The sequence below is a fragment of the Ammospiza caudacuta genome, chromosome 27 (assembly GCF_027887145.1).
Source record: "Ammospiza caudacuta isolate bAmmCau1 chromosome 27, bAmmCau1.pri, whole genome shotgun sequence".
Taxonomy (NCBI): domain Eukaryota; kingdom Metazoa; phylum Chordata; class Aves; order Passeriformes; family Passerellidae; genus Ammospiza; species Ammospiza caudacuta.
In genome coordinates, this window is record NC_080619.1 from 4,367,328 (window position 1) to 4,387,195 (window position 19,868).

A 19,868-nucleotide genomic window follows, 5' to 3' on the forward strand; every position below is an offset into this window, starting at 1 on the left:
TGTGACAGCTGGGGAAAGGGCACAGGAGGAAAACCCCAACACTCCTAAACAGAGTCAGGAAAGCAAGGTCTGAGCAAGCCCCAAAGCAGAGCTCAGACTTTAGAAAGCTCCCACTCCCAATGCCTCACCTCAGGGGTCAGCTTATGCAAAGCACCACAGTGGGACCTGCCTGACCCTTCCTGCACTCCAGCTGTGCTGCTGGCAGTGCCCGTGCCTGCCCACAGCTGCTGAGCCATTATTCTCCTCCCCTGCATTCAGCTGGGATGTCTCAAGGACTGGTGAAGCTGCACACTGCAGCTGCTCCCACAGATGAACCTCATTCCCTGCCAGGACAATTGTCCTGCATGCTCCACCCTCCCATAGCTCCCTGGGAGCTCAGATTTTTTGACTGTGGTGAGGAGGAGCCCTTCGTGCTGCACCACACCAAATCCTGCCAGCAAGTCCTTCCCTTGGGCTCTGCTCCAGCTGCCTTGGCCCCAGTGTCCCCTCCCTGCACGGGCCAGGCACCTGCAGGGCTTTCCCACACTGCAGGAACTTCCCTGCACAAGGGGCTGCTCCTGTTCCTGGGCAGCCAGAGCCCGTCTGGAGCTGCTCCCAGGGCAGTCACAGCCTCTGCTGGGCAGCAACGGGCACAGCCCCAAACAGGCAGCAAACCCTGCACCCTCTGCTGGCTCAGAGGGGCTGCAGCCCTGCAGGACACTCAGGAAAGCTTTGAGTGCCCCTGGAGAGGCCTCTGTGCCCCAGCAGGCAGGGAAGGCAGGAACAGGATGATGCCCAGAAGAGCAGAGGGCACTGTGGCTGGGGCCTCTGCTGGGTACCACACACAGGGAGCAGCCAGGAGCACAAGATGTGTGCCCCACAGAGACATCCAGGACAGCCAAGAGACACCTGCCAAGAAGACAGAGAAGCCCTGGAGCAACTGCAGGCTCAGAGAAACACCACATCTGTTTGAACTGGGACAGCCCAAGGCCCACACTGGGCTGAGATGGGACAGATTCCATCAAACCCAAGCCCATGGGTAAAATCATGCCCAGTGTGAGGCATGCTGATGGAACCTACACAGCAAATTAGTTTATAACAAAGAGGAATGAGGAGAATGAAGGGAAGGAGCAACTGAAGGTGACAAAGGCAGAACCAGAACTGGACACTAAACCTGCATGGCCTAAGAGCCCAGCATCACACACAGGGGGCTGCCTTGAAAGAATTCCAAGTACCTCATTTTAATTTCTTGACATGGTAAAAGTTTACATAGGTTCATCTGGCAAAGAAAGCTGAACAAATTAAAAGGAATCAATACAAAGAAACACAAGGGGAAGTGCTGCTCCCAGACAGCAGCTCAACACAGTTGGTTTGTTACTGAATATTTATTAGCGGGAAGACTAAGAGTTGACTTAACTACAAACAACAACAGAAGAGTCTATAGCAAGGGCCAGCAGCCCCCCACACTCTGGGCAAATCCCTGGGAAACCAGCAAGAGACAACATGGCTCTTAGATGTGGAAGCAGAGAAAAAAATTAAACAAACTAAAAACAAAGTAAAAAAAAAAAAAAAAATAAGGGAAGAAAGTTCATTCCATTTGTCACTGTTGTTACAATGAGATTAACACAACTCTTAAGGCTACTGCACAATAAGAATATACAGGTGTAACAGCGAGACCTGGGAAACAGCAAGGTTCCTGAAACAAATGATTTAACCTTCCCTGATTAAGGGACTTAAGTAGAAATACTATAAATAAGAAAATTTTGAAGCCTGCAGCGTTATGGGCCCACTTGCCACACACAAAAACTGACGCAGTACAACCAGTCATTTCCAAGGGGGTTTGTAATGGACCACGAAATGTTCTGGCAGCTCGGAGGAGTCACCAGGCACAGGAGTGTGCCCTTTGCAGGGGAAAGACTGCAAGGTCTGCAAGGTACAGGTGGGTATCAGCCACCCTCACCATCAAGCACCAGCTGTGGCAGCCAGCCTGCCCTGCCCAGGCACCAGGAAGCACTGCCAGGGACAGGGGGACTCAGTCTGATCACATGCACAGAGATATTTTAGGACTTTAGCATCAGATCTCCAGCCCCTCCCTTCCCTCAGTCCAGGCAAAAGCAGCCCATGCTGAAGGGGCAACTGGGATGTACGTGAAGGAACATTGGTTTTAGCCAAGGAAGTGGCTCTAGTCAAATGGCAGAAGCCACCTGAGCTCATGACAGCCAGGACAGCACCAGCTCTAGTTCCAAGCATTTGCCTCACGCTCTGCACTGATCCAGGCAGGAGTGGTGAGGCAGAGACCTGTGGGGCAGGCTGAAAGGGAGTGCTGATGGCTCAGTGGCACCAGAGCACAGCTGCCAAGGGGCAGGGGCCCTGGTCAGTGCAGAGCTGGTGGCAGAGGGGCCTGGCCACAGCCAGCAGTGGGGACAGAGCTGCCCTGCTGTGGCACTGCCAGGCTGCCCTTGTGCTGGGCTCTTTGCCCTGTTCCAGAGACCCCAGAGCAGCCACCAGACAAGAGATGGGACAGGACAAGGGCTTGGTCTATAGTGTTGTTCCCACTCAGGTAGGAAGCAAGGCATGAAGGAATGTCCCTGTCTGGCTGCAGCAGCCTCTGGGGCCTCCAGTGCAGCATGGCCTCTACTACCAGTGACTAGAGGAAGAGGGAGAGCTCCTGAGACCTGAACAAAACCAATCACAAAACTAGGCAAGAATTTCTTTAGAGTTTAACTAAGAATGCAATACTATTTCCAGCCAGTTTCCCATCTCGATAGTCACGTAACAAACCAAGGCAATGACGGTCTTTAGTTGACTGAACAGTTCTCAAGTTCAAACGTTGACACTTAATAGAGGGTCTCAGCATTGCTGCTCCGAGGCCTCTTGATCTTCTCAATGTTTTTAAGGATCATGTCATGCAAAGTGACCTGCAAAAAGGAAGAACAAGACTCAGACAGGAGGCCAACCATCCAGCTTTCACCATAAGCACTGGCTACCACAGCAGCACCACCCTCAAGCATTGTGTGCAACCACACACCTGGGTAAGATAAGCTAGACCTTACAAAACCAGTATATAAAATACCAAAAACATTCATTCAGAAACCCTAGGATTGGCTTGTACTGTATGAAGAGCTGAGGATCAGATTCCCACAGAGGGGGCACCAATATTTTGCATTATGGAAACACCTGCATCTCTGGGAGATGCTGGAGAAACACCTCACTGGAGGCAAAGTGGGAAGCAGGCAGGCCCAGGGGGAAAGGGGAGAGGAGCAGCAGCAGGAGCACAGTGTGGCTGTGTGCTTTCACTCACATATTGATTTCTCAGCTCTGAAATGATGAGGCGCAGACTAATGTACTCCTTCTCGTCGATCTCCGTCACGGTGCGCCGATAATCCTCCTGTGGGGCACACACAGCTCAGCCCAGGCTCCCACAGAGCCCCCCAACCTCAGCTCAATCCTCACAGCATCCCCTCCTCTTCCCCCAGCACCCTCAGCTCAGAAAGGACAGGGACAAAGAGCTCAGAGTCCCAGCATCAACGTGGAAATCTGCACGTGCCCGCTGACTTACCACATGAGGGTACTTGGCTATTTTGGAAACCAACTTTGCTCTTGTGATATAGTATCTGGCAGGGAAAGAGAGAGATTAAAGCTCAGATAAACAGCACCAGAATTATTTTCATGTCCAAGCTGCCTTGCACAACAGCTGGAGGACCCTTCCCAAAACATTCTTTTCCAAGGAGGTCCCAAAAAAAATCCCAATAAAGCTATTTTGGAAACCAAGTTTGCTCTTGTGATATAGTATCTGGCAGGGAAAGAGAGAGATTAAAGCTCAGATAAATAACCAAGATTACTTTAATAGCCAAGCTGCCCTCTAACAACAGCTGGAAGACCTTTCCCAAAAATATTCCTCTTCCAAGGAGATCCCAATAGAGCTATTTTAGAAACCAACTTTGCTCTTGTGATATAGTATCTGGCAGGGAAAGAGAGAGATTAAAGCTCAGATAAATAGCACAAGGATTATTTTCAGGTCCAAGCTACCCTCTAAGAACAGCTGGAGGACCTTTCCCAAAATCATTCCTCTTCCAAGGAGATCCCCAAAGAAGAAGTCTGTTCTTGCATGCCCACCTAGAAATCTGGTCCAGGTAAGATGCTGCCTCACTCTCCACAGTCCTAAGCTCAGCAACTGTTTCTTCCTGCAGGGGAGACAAGGAAAGTTAGCTCCTGTAGGCTGCAGCTGGCCTTCAGGGCTCAGGAAGCACTGTCTGTTTCAGCAGCACCACATCAAGTTCAGGTTTGGGTTTTAAAATCTAAGCCAACCCCATGATTGCAGCTGCTGGACATCATGAACTGAAAAATTCAGAGGAACATCAGAGATCCAAGCCCCTGGAGCACAGAGCAGTGCCTTACCTGAATAGAAACACCAAAGTTGTTCCCATCCTCTATCCTGGGAATGAGAAGCTGCACCCACATTTTGACCTGCAGTGGAGAGATCACAGCACTGACCAAAGCCAACAGCTGCACAAAGATTTCTCTCAGCAATGTCAGGAGGAGCTCCCAGGACCCTCCCTTTGCAACAGAGCTCATGATCAGCTGCTGCAGGGCCCTATGAACCTGTAACACTTCCAGGATCACCTCCCACATGGCTGGGATGCCATGCCAGCCAGCACAGGCCCAGCTTCCCATGGAAAGCTCTCCTCACCATGCCACAGGAGTCTGTGCTGGGCAAAAGAAGGGCAAGGCAAAGCCTCATGAGGACTGATATCAGACATCCTTCTCCTTCAGGTGAAGCACAGAGCTCCCCAGGCCCCTGCCAGACAGTACAAAGCCCTGCCTTTCCTCATCTGCAGCACAGAGGGACCTGCTCCTCCCACAGCTCCACCTCTGCAGGAGTAACACCACCCCCTGCCTCCCCCTGCTCCAGGCTCACCGTATTGCACTTCTCAATGAGCAGCCTGATCTCTGGTTTCACTTTCTCTATGATGTCCACCAGCTGCTGGTTGCTCTTCAGCATCCCATTGGGCATCACAAACACTTTGGTACCTGTGGCACAGACAAACCCTCAGTGTCAGGGGCTCACAGGAGCAGCTGCACCAGGGATGGGCTGAGGGGACACCTGAGCCTCACTCAGCTCCCAGCAAGGCCAGAAAGGGGCTGAGCCAGGCTGTGGCCACCTGTGGGGAAGGGGAAAGGGACATGGCACAAGCAGTGACCACAAGGGGAGGAAAGGAGAGAACACAGAGCAGGATGAGATTGAAGAGCTCGAGGATGCTGAGCACAAAGAGTTTTCCTGGTGCACAAGAAGTTTCAGTCTCAGCTTAATGCAAAGCCTGGAATGTTCTTCCAGACAAAGAGAGGAACTGCACAGATCCTCAGAACCAGGAGATAGCTGCCTCTGTCAGCAGGCCCAGACCCAGCCAAGCACTACTTTTGTCTATCAGAGAAGTACTAATTATGCTTCTAGGAGCTGGAAGCTGACTCCTCCACATCAAAACATCTGTAGGTCAGGCTCTGGGCTGCTTGAGCAGCAGCTGCTGTCAAGGCAGGGCAGGTGGGGCTTGCACAATCTGCATCTCCAAAGCTCAGGGAGTAGGCAGCAATACAGGGGACTTGGGGAGTCTCTTACCCTGAAAGGTCTCGTCGTGGTCTTCCAGCTTCCTCTTTTTCATATTTGGCTAAAATATATAAAATGTTTTACTCACTAACTAGTTGTAAGCTGTAGAATGTTGCAAAGGAAAACAAAAAAAAAAGGAAAACTTAGAGCTCTGCCACGTTCCTGGTTTCTAAACACTCTTCCCTAAATCCCAGGAAGAGCTGCAGAGCTGTGTTACCTCCAGGCTTGAGAGATCAATCTCCAACAGCCTCTGGGCCAAGGCCTGGTGTTAAATAAGAATATCCCACCCCAGCAGAGAGCAAACCATGCAGTTTGAACGGGAGCTGGGAGCACAGGCAGCACAGTAACCTTACCCCATCCAGTCCATCGTGGCTGTTGGTGAGAAGAATTGGGTCAGGCACTGGGAGGTTCATGTCCGAATGGATCTGAGTCAGATCATGAATATTCAGGATGGGTTCCTGCAAAGTAAAGCAGAGTTGTTACCTGATCACGAGCTAACAAATTCTGCCACACCAAACACAACAACAGAAAAGATTCAGGCCTCCTTCTTGTCCAAAATTAGGATGAATGAAGATAAAGAGCCTGGAAATAGACTGTGGACCCCCCACACCCTGAGTGCCAGGCCATGGTGTCCCTGTGAGAGCCCAGCACTGCCAGGGACAGCCCAGTGGGGAGGAAAATAAATGTGAGACATCACACAAAGCAAACTGCACAAGGCAGCACCCCTCCAGAGCCAACAGCACTGCAGCTGCTGCCTCGTGTCCCTGCAGCAAGGTGAGATGCTCAGAAAACAGCCCTGGAGAGACCTGCCACAGGACTTTCAAAATGTAGCTGCAGGTGGAAAAGGATGCAGAGCACAAGGCACACCCTACCTTAAGGAATCCATCGAGTTCTAACAGCTTCTTTGGGAAAAAGTTTGCTACGAGGTCCTCAGCCTGAGAGAGAAAGGAAGAACAAACAGTGATGTGGGAGAAGCCACGTGGCTCCCACCAGCAGGCAAGAACAGCAGGGAAATCATCTGTGCACAAGCAGGAAACAAAGAGAACCCAGTGCTTCCTGCTGCCAACACCACACAAAGCCCAGGTGGGATTTAGGAGTTTAGGAGGTTCACAGCGGTGCTGAGGGCATCAGCTGGGTGCTGCCGAGCTTCCAGGGCAGGCTCAGCCCACGGCCGTGTGTCACAAAGATAAGGGCAAAAAAGAAAACGCCATTGCTGCTGGGCCCGTGGCACTCACCTCACTCGTGATCCGCTCCCTGAAGGAGTCAACCTAGAGAAGCAAACAGGGACAGTCAGGGTGGCTCCGAACAGCCGGGGCGGCCGCGCTGAGCCCCGCACGACCCTCCCGGCTCGGCTCCCGCTCTCCCGGGGGACCGGGAGGAGCCCGCCAGCACCGAGCGGGGCTGCCCGGGGCGGCTCCATCCGCCCCCCATGACCCCGGGCGCTGCGGGGAGCCGGGAAGCGGGAGGGAAGATGCTCGGATCCTCCGGGCCGCCCCCCGGGGCAGCCGGGCCCGGCTCGGGGGCGGCCGCAGCCCAGCCCCGGCCGCATCCCCGCCCCCCGGCGCTGCAGGGCCGGGCGGGGGTGGAGACACCGGGGGCTCGTCGGGGCGGGCGGGCCGGGCTGGAACGGCCCGGAGGCGCCGTGGGGCGGCCCCAAGCCCGCCCCGCCCCGGGCCGGCGGCGGCAGAGCTCGGTGCGGGCCGGCGGGGCGGAGGCGGCGGCCGAGCGGGGCCGGAGCGGGGCGGGGCGAGCGGCGGGGCCGGGGCGCACCTTGAGCTTCACCTCCGGGTCCACCTTGAGCAGCGAGGCCATGGCGGGTCCGGTCTCGGGGCCGCTCCGCTTCCCCGGGGCCCACACCGGAAATGACCTCACGCCGCGCGCCCGCCAATGCCGCGCGCGCCCGCCGCCCGCGTGACCGGCCCCTACCGCGCACGCGCGCCGCCGCGTCCCGGCCGCTCCAGCGCCGCCCGGGGCGGGGACACCGAAAATGGCGGCGCCGGGACCGCGCCCCCGCCTGCGTCACGTCCGGCGCGCGGCGATGGCGGGGCGCGCGCGGGCGGCGCGATGGAGGCAGCGCGGGCGGGCGGCGGCGGCACCGGCGGCACCGCGCACGTCAGCTTCGTGTGCCAGCGCTGCTGCCAGCCGCTCAAGCTCGACACCTCCTTCAAGGTGCTCGACCGCCTCACCATCCAGGAGCTCACCGGTACCGGGCGCCGTGGGGTGGGGTGGGCGGCCGGGGCTCGGGCCTAGGCCTGGGCCTGGCTGACGCCGTCTCTCCCACAGCCCCGCTGGTGAGCGCCGCCCCGGCCAGGCCCGGGGACCTGCACGAAGAGGAGAGCGCCCTCACGGAGGTACGGCGGGGCCGGCGGCGGGGAGCGGCGGCAGCGGCAGCTCCCCCGGGCCTGCCGGTAACGGGGTTTCCTTGCCTCCAGGAAGCTTTCGTGGAGAACCGGCAGGATGGCGTGTCCAGGAGGTTCATCCCGCCTGCCAGGTACAGCCACGACCCTGCCAGCTGGGAGCCTGGGGCAGCCCCTCAGAAATGTCCCCTCACGGGGCTGGGTCACACTGAACAGCTCCTGTGAGCCCCCAGAGCTTCCCCTGCAGGATCCCCGTGGTTCGGTCACAAATAGCTCCTGTGAGCCCCCAGAGCTGCCCCTGCAGGATCCCCCTGGCTGGGTCACACTGAACAGCTCCTGTGAGCCCCCAGAGCTGCCCCTGCGGGATCCCCCTGGCTGGGTCACACTGAACAGCTCCTGTGAGCCCCCAGAGCTTCCCCTGTAGGATCCCCGTGGTTCAGTCACAAATAGCTCCCGTGAGCCCCCAGAGCTTCCCCTGCAGGATCCCCCTGGCCCTCGGACTCCTTTTCAGTTTGAACACAGAGCTGCACCATCCTTGTTGCACTGTGGGTCAGCACAAACCCAGCTGAGCCCCCAAAACACGGGTTGCCCCGTCCTCCTGCTCTCCCTTTGCCCTGAGCTAGCCCCAGGTTGTGGTTTGGTGCTGGAGCTGCCTCCCCTCAGCACTTACAACATGTTCTTTCCAAGAATGATGTCAACAGAAAGTGCCAACAGCTTCACGCTGATCGGAGAGGCCTCGGATGGCGGCACCATGGAAAACCTCAGCAGGAGACTGAAGGCAAGTGGGTCACGAGCTGGCAGACTCAGATCCTTGGGAATGGAGCTTCAGTTTTTCCTGATGCTCTGCAAAACTAAACTGCAAAGTTTCCCATAGCATTTGTCCTCCAGGGGCTTGGTTGTGGAGTAGTTGAGCAGAGATAGGTTATTTTTATCAATATTTGGCCTGCAAAGAAGATTCTGCTAATTGAAGCTGCTGAGAAGCAGCAGGCAGCTGCCTGAGGTTTCACTTGCACTGATGTGAGCCCTTCCTCCAGGTCACTGGAGACCTCTTTGACATCATGTCTGGGCAGACAGACGTGGATCACCCCCTGTGTGAGGAATGCACAGACACTCTGCTGGACCAGCTGGACACACAGCTCAACATCACAGAGAACGAGTGCCAGAACTACAAGTGAGTGATGCAGAGGTGACAGAGCTGCTGTTTGGCTTGAGGCACAATCAGTGTGGATGATTTATTAAAAACATGGATATTGATCTGGTACTGATATCCCAGTGTGATGGACAAAAACTCTCTAACAGAGTTAGAAAGTCTATGTTTATTTTGAGATAACTCCCAAATACACACCACAATTTACAGGTGATTACAGAGCCCTTTTATCTATACAAATATTGAATACCCAAAATACAAATACATATTCATAACTTAGGTACATCCCAGTCCCTGCTCTGTATGGTAATTAGTTCAAAAGCTAATAAGCATGGTAATTAGTTCAAAAGCTATTAAGCATGAGTAGTTTGTTCCTTGAAATGGGTCAGGAGTCCCAGAGTGAGGAAGTAAATGAAGTCTTCCTCATTCTGACCTTTCTACCTTTTCAATGCAAATATGACAAATGAACCTTGGTAGAGCTCCCATTCCTCATCTTCAGGTGGTTTCAGAACAGAGGAGGCCCAAAATTGTCTTATGTTCCTAAAAACAATTGTCTTATGTTCTTAACAGCTATTTATCAGTTTCTATATTCTTCATTATAAACCCAGCTAAACAAACATTGTATTGACAGGAAATCGTTTATTAGTTAACTACTAACTCTTTGCTTCATCAAGGCCTACCCATTTATTTTAATTAACTCCAATAAAACTTATCTCTAACTAAAATCTTAGCTCCTCTAAAATCTCTAAATTCCTTAAAGTTTATGTCTCATGGAGAGCTCAGGATTGCCAAGAGCTGCAGGGGCTGCCAGTGCAGGACTTCCCAGGATACCTGTCCTGGCAATCCTGTTCTTCTCCTCTAGGAGATGCCTGGAGATTCTGGAGCAGATGAACGAGGATGACAAAGAGAAGCTGCAGACAGAGCTGAAGGAGCTGGCACTGGAGGAGGAGCGGCTGATCCAGGAGCTGGAGGATGTGGAGAAGAACCGCAAGATTGTGGCTGAGGACTTTGAGAAAGTCAGGGCAGAGGCTGAGCGGCTGGAGCAGGAGGAGGCTCAGTGAGTGGCAGGGCTTGGAGGCAAAAAATAAATGAGAAATTTGTAAATGTGCCCAAATGCCAGTGGCTCGCTCTGTGCACAAAAAGAGAGACCAAACTGGCCTGCAGAGCTGTCACTCTGAGGTAGAAGCCAGCCCTCAGCACTTCTTGTCCTGTTTGTGCTCAAAGGTACCAGAAGGAATACTGTGAGTTCAAGAGGCAGCAGCTGGAGCTGGATGATGAGCTGAAGAGTGTGGACAACCAAATGCGCTATGCCCAGATGCAGCTGGACAAACTAAAGAAAACCAACGTGTTCAATGCTACCTTTCACATCTGGTAATGTGGACATTGGGATATTATACCCATTTTCTTGGAATCTGCAGTGTGAAGGTTTTGAAGGCACTGCATTTGATAGGAAAGGTGCAAGCCAGCTCACAGTTACCTCCCAGCAAAGCAGTGAGTGCCACCTGTCAGGAGTGGCAGCTGAGGAAAGTGTGCCAGGCTGTGGGAGTGGGAAATGGCTCCTTTGTAACACTTTGGCAACCCCTGTGCCAGCCAGCAGTGACACTGGCATTGGGGATCACAGAGCAGGCAGCTTGGAGAGGCTGGCTGGGGGTTTTTGTTGTGCTTTTGTGACAAAAAGACAGCAAGTGTTTGGTGTTTACATACACTTGTTAAGAATAGCCCCAAACCCTCCTTGTGCTTGGCTGGCACTGTGTGTGCTGTGCTCTTAGGACACAGCCCCTATTTGGTTATCAGGCCATGAGCTTTTCCCAGCCTAGCACATTTATTTATAATTCTCCTTATCACAGGCACAGTGGGCAGTTTGGCACAATAAATAACTTCAGGCTTGGCCGCCTCCCCAGCGTTCCTGTGGAGTGGAACGAGATCAACGCTGCCTGGGGGCAGACTGTGCTGCTGCTGCATGCCCTGGCCAACAAAATGGGCCTGAAGTTCCAGAGGTACCTGCAAAACCACCCACAGGTCATTCATGGCCCAGAGGAGGACAGGCAGACTCAGGTGCCTGTGAATTCTGTGAATTCTGTCTCCTTTTTTTCAGATACCGCCTTGTCCCCTACGGCAACCACTCCTATTTGGAGTCCCTCACAGACAAATCCAAGGTAAGGGATCCTGTACAAAGCATGGGACATTGATCTTGAGTGCCAGAGCCCTGGTCACACTGGGGATGCAGGAAAAGCTTGGTCTCTATGGATTTGGAGTCCAGCAAAGCTGGCTGCCCCAGCTCCTCCAGCATGGTGATATCTCACATCCTGTATGAAGCCACTGGTGCTGCCAGCCAGCAGTAGAACTGTTGAATGACACACCTGGCCAGAGGCAGAGGCATGTTTTGGGGTGATTGGCAGGTAGATTGCATGATTTGGGGTTGCTGGAAGTCAGGAAAATATGCGTGCACATGGTAGGGACTTGCACAAAACCAAGTCACTTGCCCTGTGCCACAAGCCATTTCTCAGCATCCCATGACAAATTTAAGCATCACATGAGGTTAAAAAGCTGCAGTGACCATATCAAAACAAGTGCTTGGTGTTCCTGATACAAATCTCTTTTCCAGGAGCTTCCCCTGTACTGCTCTGGAGGCTTGAGGTTCTTCTGGGACAATAAGTTTGATCATGCCATGGTGGCATTCCTGGACTGTGTGCAGCAGTTCAAAGAGGAAGTGGAGAAAGGTGAAACTCGGTTTTGTTTGCCTTACAGGTGAGTGTTGCCACAAAATGTCAAATTCAGCCCCGTGTGCTCTTCCTAGCATTGTTTCAGCCCTGATTTTTCAGAAATCATCTGCAATTCTTTATGATGTGTTTGATAGTTTCATTGAAACTTAAAAGCCAGCCCCTTGGGTGGAGTCCTGAGGCTTGCTCAGATCTCTTTAAAAACAGAATAGTGTTATTGTCAGATTTAAAATGTAGTGCTTGGTGTCATACTGAGGTTAAATGCTTGCAGTAGGAATACACTAATTAAAGCTTGTGTGTGATACAGGATGGACGTGGAGAAAGGAAAGATTGAAGACACAGGTGGCAGTGGTGGCTCTTATTCAATTAAAACACAATTTAACTCTGAAGAGCAGTGGACAAAAGCACTAAAATTCATGTTAACTAACCTGAAATGGGGCCTGGCCTGGGTCTCATCCCAATTCTATAACAAGTAACTGTGATCAGAACTTGGCCTGGCAGCCATGGAGTGTCTGCATTGTGTTGGAGAAAGGCAAATGAAGATATCTCTTAACATTAACCAGTACAAAATGTTTACAATACCAAAAATCCACAAGACACTTTATTTACAATGCCATTATTACAAGTAGTTTGTAGAAAAGCAGTATGCAAAATTGTATTGTTGAGTTGAACAGAATAAAACCCAGCTATTAAATGGATTCTAAACTGTTATTTTTGGGGTTTATGGCCATGCACATAAATCCTTGTCAAATGAGCATCAGTTTGAAGCTGCTCTGTTACAGCTAATGCAAGGTTGGAAAAGCAGGACATGACAAACACAAGGAATAATGTGGGAAAACTGCCAGAACTCTGCCTGCTCATTAAAGAATTTAAAATAAAATATTTTCTAAGTCATATCAGCACTTCTTTGTGCTGCTGAACTTAAAAAGGTTTGAGACCATTACAACACTGTAATCCCTCCTGCAGGCTGTTCCTGCACAGGGCAGTGCTGAGGAAACAATGAAATTATTCCAGGTGTTTCCAGCCAGTAGTGCCTGGCACAGCACAGACCCCTGGCACTGGCAGGGACAGCCAGGCTGGGCACTGCTGTGGTGGTGGTCACAGTGCTGGCACAGAGAGGACAATCCCTGTTTTATAAAGCAGGGGTTCTATAAAAGCAGCAGGAAGAGACAGAGCAGCCCCATTTGTGAGAGCTGGTCCCACCAGCCATGGCAGCACCTTTCAAACACAACCACTCTGAGGGATCTCTGATTAAAGAGAGCTTAGATCCCAAACTTACAAGATGCAGCTGTTACAATAAAGCTTTTAGGGCATTTCTAAACACTGTGGTGCTGTTGAGCCTCCTTCCAGAGCATGACTGTGATGCCCAGCAGGACAAGCTTTGCTAATTAACACATGACAGAATTCAGGTAACCCTGAGCTGTGCTGGGCAGTGTCACAGAGCAGGGACAGCTGTCAGCAGTGTGACAGCTCCTGCTGCTGGGCCAGTGACTGGAGGGACAGGGTGGTTCTATTTCTGAGGAGGGATTCTGTCCTGAGGGGATCTGGTGCCACGGTGCTGCTCGGGTGTGGTGCTGCCAACCACGCGCCTCACCACGGCGTAGGAGAACTCCAGGATGCTCCGGGGAGTGATGCCAGTGATGCAGTTTAAATGCTCCACAGCCTGGAAAAAAGAAAAGATCACCTAAATCTGTGAGTTTACAGACTGACAAGAGTAACTGCTCTGCCTGCCCGTGGAATATTGCCTGTGGGGTTTTGTTCTGTGAAGCACTAAAGGTGAGGACACTTGTAGGAATGTGCCCCCTGTTGAAGGAGTGACTAAATTATTCTTTGTCTGCTTAAAAAGGCAAAAAGCCTAGAAGTTTCTCTCCCAATTTGATACAAAAGATACCTCATAGGCCCTTTGGGACTTCACCTCAGACCTGGGGCTGTCCAACTGGACAGAGGCCAAGAGGTCCAGCCTAGGTAATTCACTAGAAAAGGAAGAGAACAGAGGCAATAATTGCCTTTGTGGGATGTTTTAGCAGGAGCAAGAACCTCTTCCCCTTAAGTCAATTTTTCTCTGTAAGAGCTTTGTTATTTGCCTTTTATTAAACATTTTTCTATTTCCAACACTACCTCAAAAGCCATCCTACTAATTTTATACCATTCAAAGTAGCTAAACTATCTCAAGTGTAATCAGTTTCTCTAAGAGCTCATAAAACCTAACTCAAAAAACAACACACCACACACTCACCAGTGCCAGCACACAGCTCTGACAGAAACCCACATGCTTTGTGCTAAAAGACAGAGGTGTCCCCTCCCAGTGCAGCCCCACTTGCTGTGCTGGAACCACCACAGATAAAGCACCTTGGCACTGTGTTTGCTGTGCTGGAACAGATAAACCACCTTGGCACTGTGTTCCCGTGGAGCCAATGCCTTCAGCAGTGACTGTACCTGTTCCCAGTGCCCAGGGCTCAGGATGAACACCCCTGTACTGATAACTCCAACAGCCAGGAGCATGAAATCTTCCTTCACTGTTAAAAACTTGGCTCTGCAGAAAGAAAAGTGTGTTCAGGTGTAAAAGTTGCTTCACAGTTCAAAAGCACCTGCCAGTGCCCAGGACATGTTGGTTTATTTAGGCCAGCCTGAATAAACCACTGGAACTGACAGTGCAAGGCTGGATTTCAACCAAATGAAACACTTTCCTTGCCCTTGAAGCAGGTGTGGAAAAGCATGTTGTTTGAACTGGTGTATTTAGAAACAATGATGAATGTCCCCTCAAATTATTTTTTAAAATGGCATAATGAGAAATAGCCCAAAATGGCATAAATAGCAGCATATGCTATGGCCCAAAATGGCATAAATACCTGCATATGCTGCTATTTATTAACTTTTTCAAGGGGTTTTCATTTCAAAGGGTTATTTTTATTATTTTAAGTCATTTTCAGGCCTTACATCTGCAGTTTGCTGGGTGTGGAGTTCTCGATGGCAATCTTCAGCAGGGTGTCATAGATGGTCTCTCTGGTCAGGTAGCAGAGGTCCAGCAGCTGCACACACAGCTGGTGTAAAGGTTTGGCAGGAAGCAAGCAGCCATTGTATCCTGGCAGAGATCACACCATCAGTGCCACGTTCTGGGTCACTACACTGAGTCTGAGGTACCAGAAGGGAGAGGGAATTCTGAGGACAACTGCCCTGACTCTGAATGCCACAGGATCCCTCAGCCTCAGTGTAATTTCACTCTGAAATTCAGGCTGTCAGGACTGGGCTGTGCTGGTACCAGTTCTGGGTGTCTCTGGGTCTGCATTGAAGGCACTTGAGACAGTAATTCATGTTCAGACTCAAGTGTTGATTATTTCTGATCAGTAACACAGTCTCACTGCTGTGAGTTGGGCAGCTTTTCATTAGAAGGCACAAAATGGCCAACAATCTCTTGGTACAAGGTCTTCTAAAACTAAACTATCCAATTAAGAACTGACACCTGGATTATTTTCCCTTTTAACCCAATAACTGATCCCAGTGTGGACTTTTCTGCCCAATTGCAAAATGCCACCCAAACCCAAGAAGGAAGAAGAAGAAACCCAGGACAACACCCTGTGCCCTCCATCTTGCTTCCACCCACAACACACTAAAAACCCCAAAACCTCAATTTCTCACTTTTGTGGGTTCCAGTCTATGTTGAAGTCTGGGAAACTTTCTCCATGAATGAGGGTCAAAGTCAGAGCTCCCCTGGGGGTCAGGGCACCCCAGAGCAGACAGAGAAATATTCCCTGGGTGCCCTGGGTTTCCACAGTGGGCCAAGAAAATGGTGAGTGATTGTAGAAAATTTGGCCTGGCACCACATTTGGGGGCTTTAAACTCTTAATATTTTACTGAATGACTCATGGCTGGCTGTCCAACAACATTCTATAAAGTACAAAGTCCTCATCTAAAAAGCTCTGGAAAATCTGAACTGTTTCATGTGCAAAAATATGTAATGTGAGACATTTCAGAGCAGCAACAGCTCAGTTACCCTATTAAAAAACTTCCTTCCCCTTCTCCCTGAGTGATACTCTCACCTAGAACCTCCAGGAGCAATTCCACATAGGCCAAGGGGGTTGACACGTTGATGTGGAACTGCAGAGTGTTTAAAACAGCAAGCTCTGACTCCAGCAATTCCTGCTTAGTGTAGGAGTATTTTATGGATTGCAGAAATGTTAAAGCTGTGTCACTGGTCACTCTCTGACGAGGAAAAAGAGACAAAATGTCTTCCAGGAGTAAGGCAGGAACAAAGTGGTGTCACCTCTCTGCTCCTGCTGAGCACCAGTCCTTTGAGCTGGCATGGGAAATCCAGCTCTGACCTTCCCCACAGGTTTCAGCTCAACAAACCATCCCCAGGCAGGTGTGGACACACAATTTTTGACAACCACAGGGCTGAGATTTTCCTGCATTTTTTTCCCCCCCTCAGAATGGGAACACTTGCCAGCAAATTGTTACTGGGTGAGCAGCAATTCACCTACCCTAAAGGGAATGTGGTGTCCTTGGCATCTCATTATCACTACTGGCTTCCAAAAAGGAAATCTATTTTTAAGAGAGATTAATACACTGCAGATTTAACCATGGTGCTAGAGCAAGGACAGGCTGAGCTGGCTTACACTGTAGTGCAGAGAGAGTTTGCTGGCAAGCTGAACACAGGACACAAGTCTCAGGACAAAGGTGTTGGTGATCTGATCCCTGACAGAGCTCCAGCTGCTCCTCTGGCCTTTTGTGCTCCCTCTGCCATCACACATCTGCTCTACCTGCTTGATCATGAACCTACAAAAGCCACAATTGCTCAGAGAATGGTTCTGGCTGCTGAGGAAAAGGGACAAAGGCAATTCCACATATGTGTATATATAGTATATACATATATATAATATACACATACCTGTAATATATGTAATATATACATATATGTATATAATATAATATATAATATATATTGTATATTACATATTATATATTATATATACAAAAGCCACAATTGCTCAGAGAATGGTTCTGGCTGCTGAGGAAAAGGGACAAAGGCAATTCCACATACGTGTATATATAGTATATACATATATATAATATACACATACCTGTAATATATGTAATATATACATATATGTATATAATATAATATATAATATATATTGTATATTACATATTATATATTATATATACAAAAGCCACAATTGCTCAGAGAATGGTTCTGGCTGCTGAGGAAAAGGGACAAAGGCAATTCCACATACGTGTATATATAGTATATACATATATAAAATATACACATACATTTAATATATATAATATATACATATATATAATACACACATACATAATATATATTATATATACATATAGTTGTGTAAATAGATATTATATATATAATATACACACATATGTATATATTATATATTATATATTGTATATACAAAAGCCACAATTGCTCAGAGAATGGTTCTGGCTGCTGAGAAAAAGGAACAAAGGCAATTCCATATACATGTATATATAATATATACATATATATGTGTAAATATATATATATATATATATATATATATATATAATATACATGTATGTGTATATTGTATATACTATATTATTATGTATATATTGTATATTGTATATACAAAAGCCACAATTGCTCAGAGAATGGTTCTGGCTGCTGAGGAAAATGAACAAAGGCAATTCTACATACATGTATATATAATATATACATATATATATAATATACACATACATATAATATATATAAAATATATATTATATACATATATATGTGTAAATAGATATATATAATATATATGTATATGATATATAATATACATGTATGTATATATTATATATATTATTATGTATATATAATATATAATAGATATTAGATAAAATATTATATATTATATACAAAAGCCACAGTTGCTCAGAGAATGGTGCTGGCTGCTGGGGAAAAGGAACAAAGGCAATTCCACATATGTGTATATATAATATCTACATATATATAATAAATACATAGAGAGAAAGAGAGAGAGAGAGAGAGAGAGATACTACGTGTAAATAGATATATATTTTATATATATAATATATAATGTATGCATATATAAATATTTATATATGTATATATGTGTATTATATGCAATATATATTGTATATGTATTATATATACAATGTACAATATATATATTGTACAATATACATTATAATATATACAATATAATAATATATATAATACAAATATATATTATTTGTATTATAATAATACAAATATATATACTATATTATATATAGTATAATATATACACATAACATATTATATATACATATATGTATATATAATATATACATATATATTATTATGTATATATTTTATATATATACATATATCAATCTATATATTATGTATGTGTATATCAATATGTATGTATGTATGCATGTATAGGAGTATATGTAGAAGTAATAATTCAGATTAAATGAAAGAAGAGACAAAGCTCATTAATCCTGTGTGGTTTTGGGACAGAGTGAAACAGGGCTGGGCAGTAAAACCCCACCAGGGGATGGGAAATGTGCTGTGTTTAGGACTCTCATTACCGTTCTAGTAACTCCACTGCCTGGTACCGTGTGGGCAGGTCCAAGTGCCATTTTTCAGCCAAGAGGAATATAAATTCTGCAAAAAGCACAGCAGGCACTCACTGCAGCTCCCGAGGCTCGGTGTGCAGCCGCCCCGGGAGCTGCTGTGCCGAGCCTCACCCACGATCCGCGTCTCTTTGAAGCACCCGGCCTGCTCGGGCAGCTCGCTCAGGTACTGCTCGTTCTCCGTGGCCAAGTGGATCAGGGTGTCCTCGATAATCTCAGGAGCAACCCCACAGAACACGGGCCCTGAGTCACGGCCCCGGGCCCCCAGGGGCACCTCAGTCCCCATGGAGCGGGGCAGGGCCGAGGCCGTAACGGCAGTGACTGCACCGGCCCTGCGGGGAGAGACCGGCCCGGGGCTCCACCGCCTCCTCCCGGCCGCTCTGGGGCGGCACCAGGCCGGGTCTGGCCGGGTTTTGGGCAGGCCCCGGCCCCGTTCAGGCCCCGGCCCCGTTCAGGCCCCGGCCCCGTTCAGGCCCCGGCCCCGTTCAGGCCCCGGCCCCGTTCAGGCCCCGGCCCCGTTCAGGCCCCGGCCCCGTTCAGGCCCCGGCCCCGTTCAGGCCCCGGCCCCGTTCAGGCCGGCTGAGGCGTTTCCCACCACGTGACCCCCACCCCGCCAATCAGCACTCGCCGATGCCGCGATGGGCACCACCCACTGGCGCCGCGCACCGCCCGGACCCTCCGCTGGCCAGCGAGCCCCGCCGGATGTGACGTCACATCTCCGCGCGGAGCCGGCGGGGCAAGATGGCGGCGCCGGGGGAGCCGGGTGAGGCGGCGTTCGCGCGGCGCATTGACCCGGCCCGGGAGCCGGGGCTCAGCCCCGAGCAGCGCCGCCTCATGGCGCAGGTGGAGCACGTCCAGCGCCAGCGCGCCCTGCAGCGCCGGCTCCGCAGCCGCAACGTGCTGCTGGCGCTCGGCATCGGCGCGGTGACGTTTGGCATCTGTATCCTCCGGGGCCGCGGAACGGTGGGGCCGGGGGGCTCCGGGACCGCGCACGCTGCTTTTCCTTAACTCCCCCCGCAGACGGTTACACCTTCTACTCGGTGTCGCAGGAGCGGTTCCTGGATGAGCTGGAGCAGGAGGCGGAGGCGGCGCGGGCGCGGGCCCGGGCGCGGGCGGAGGGCACCGCAAGCTGAGCGGGGATCGCCCGGCCCGGCCCGGCCCGTGACTGAGCTGCCGCCCGCGCCAGGCAGAACGGGCCTCGAGGCAAATGCCCTGAGGGGTTCGGGCGTGCCCCGTGCTCTGCTTTGGCCCGGAGAAAGCCCCGGGGGCTCCCCGCAGGCAGGGCAGAACCCGCCCCGGGGCCGTGCCCGCGGGAGGGACGGAGCGCCCGGGTGCCGCCACTCCCCACAATAAATCCTCTCACTGACGCTCCGTTGTCACGGATCTCTTGGGCTGTGCCCACCTCAGGGGGGATTTTCTGCTTTTTGCTGTTTATTCTCACACAGTGAGGCAAG

At 50.1% G+C, this 19,868-nt stretch overlaps 4 protein-coding genes across 5 annotated transcripts; 2 read left to right on the forward strand and 2 right to left on the reverse strand.

Moving 5' to 3' along the window:
* Positions 1-1,345: 1,345 nt before the first annotated feature.
* PSME3 (proteasome activator subunit 3) lies at positions 1,346-7,457 on the reverse strand. Its single transcript, XM_058820519.1, has 11 exons — positions 7,352-7,457; positions 6,817-6,849; positions 6,454-6,516; positions 5,935-6,039; positions 5,594-5,642; positions 4,898-5,010; positions 4,378-4,446; positions 4,096-4,163; positions 3,539-3,593; positions 3,281-3,367; positions 1,346-2,897 (listed from the first exon to the last, which is right to left on the reverse strand). Exons 1-11 carry the CDS (start codon positions 7,391-7,393, stop codon positions 2,817-2,819), a joined length of 765 nt encoding a protein of 254 aa, XP_058676502.1. The 5' UTR covers positions 7,394-7,457; the 3' UTR covers positions 1,346-2,816.
* A 151-nt stretch (positions 7,458-7,608) lies between these two features.
* Positions 7,609-12,503, forward strand: BECN1 (beclin 1). Of its 2 annotated transcripts, XM_058820434.1 has the most exons (11): positions 7,609-7,784; positions 7,865-7,932; positions 8,014-8,072; positions 8,626-8,716; positions 8,973-9,109; positions 9,948-10,142; positions 10,310-10,456; positions 10,933-11,082; positions 11,181-11,241; positions 11,691-11,833; positions 12,113-12,503. In XM_058820434.1, the coding sequence occupies exons 1-11, from the start codon at positions 7,646-7,648 to the stop codon at positions 12,279-12,281; spliced, it is 1,359 nt and encodes a 452-aa protein (XP_058676417.1). In that variant the 5' UTR covers positions 7,609-7,645; the 3' UTR covers positions 12,282-12,503. The 2 variants fall into 2 exon arrangements, with proteins under 2 accessions (XP_058676417.1, XP_058676416.1); XM_058820433.1 differs by having other exon boundaries at positions 7,865-8,072.
* CNTD1 (cyclin N-terminal domain containing 1) lies at positions 12,394-18,884 on the reverse strand. The gene is made up of 7 exons (XM_058820605.1): positions 18,529-18,884; positions 18,370-18,445; positions 16,419-16,578; positions 15,843-16,005; positions 14,743-14,887; positions 14,242-14,338; positions 12,394-13,468 (listed from the first exon to the last, which is right to left on the reverse strand). The coding sequence occupies exons 1-7, from the start codon at positions 18,698-18,700 to the stop codon at positions 13,316-13,318; spliced, it is 966 nt and encodes a 321-aa protein (XP_058676588.1). The 5' UTR covers positions 18,701-18,884; the 3' UTR covers positions 12,394-13,315.
* Positions 18,885-19,116: 232 nt separating this feature from the next.
* On the forward strand, positions 19,117-19,775 carry LOC131568629 (cytochrome c oxidase assembly factor 3 homolog, mitochondrial). The gene is given in 2 exon segments (XM_058820731.1): positions 19,117-19,354; positions 19,435-19,775. Coding segments are annotated over 2 exon segments (351 nt in total). The 3' UTR covers positions 19,548-19,775.
* The last annotated feature ends 93 nt before the right edge of the window (positions 19,776-19,868 follow it).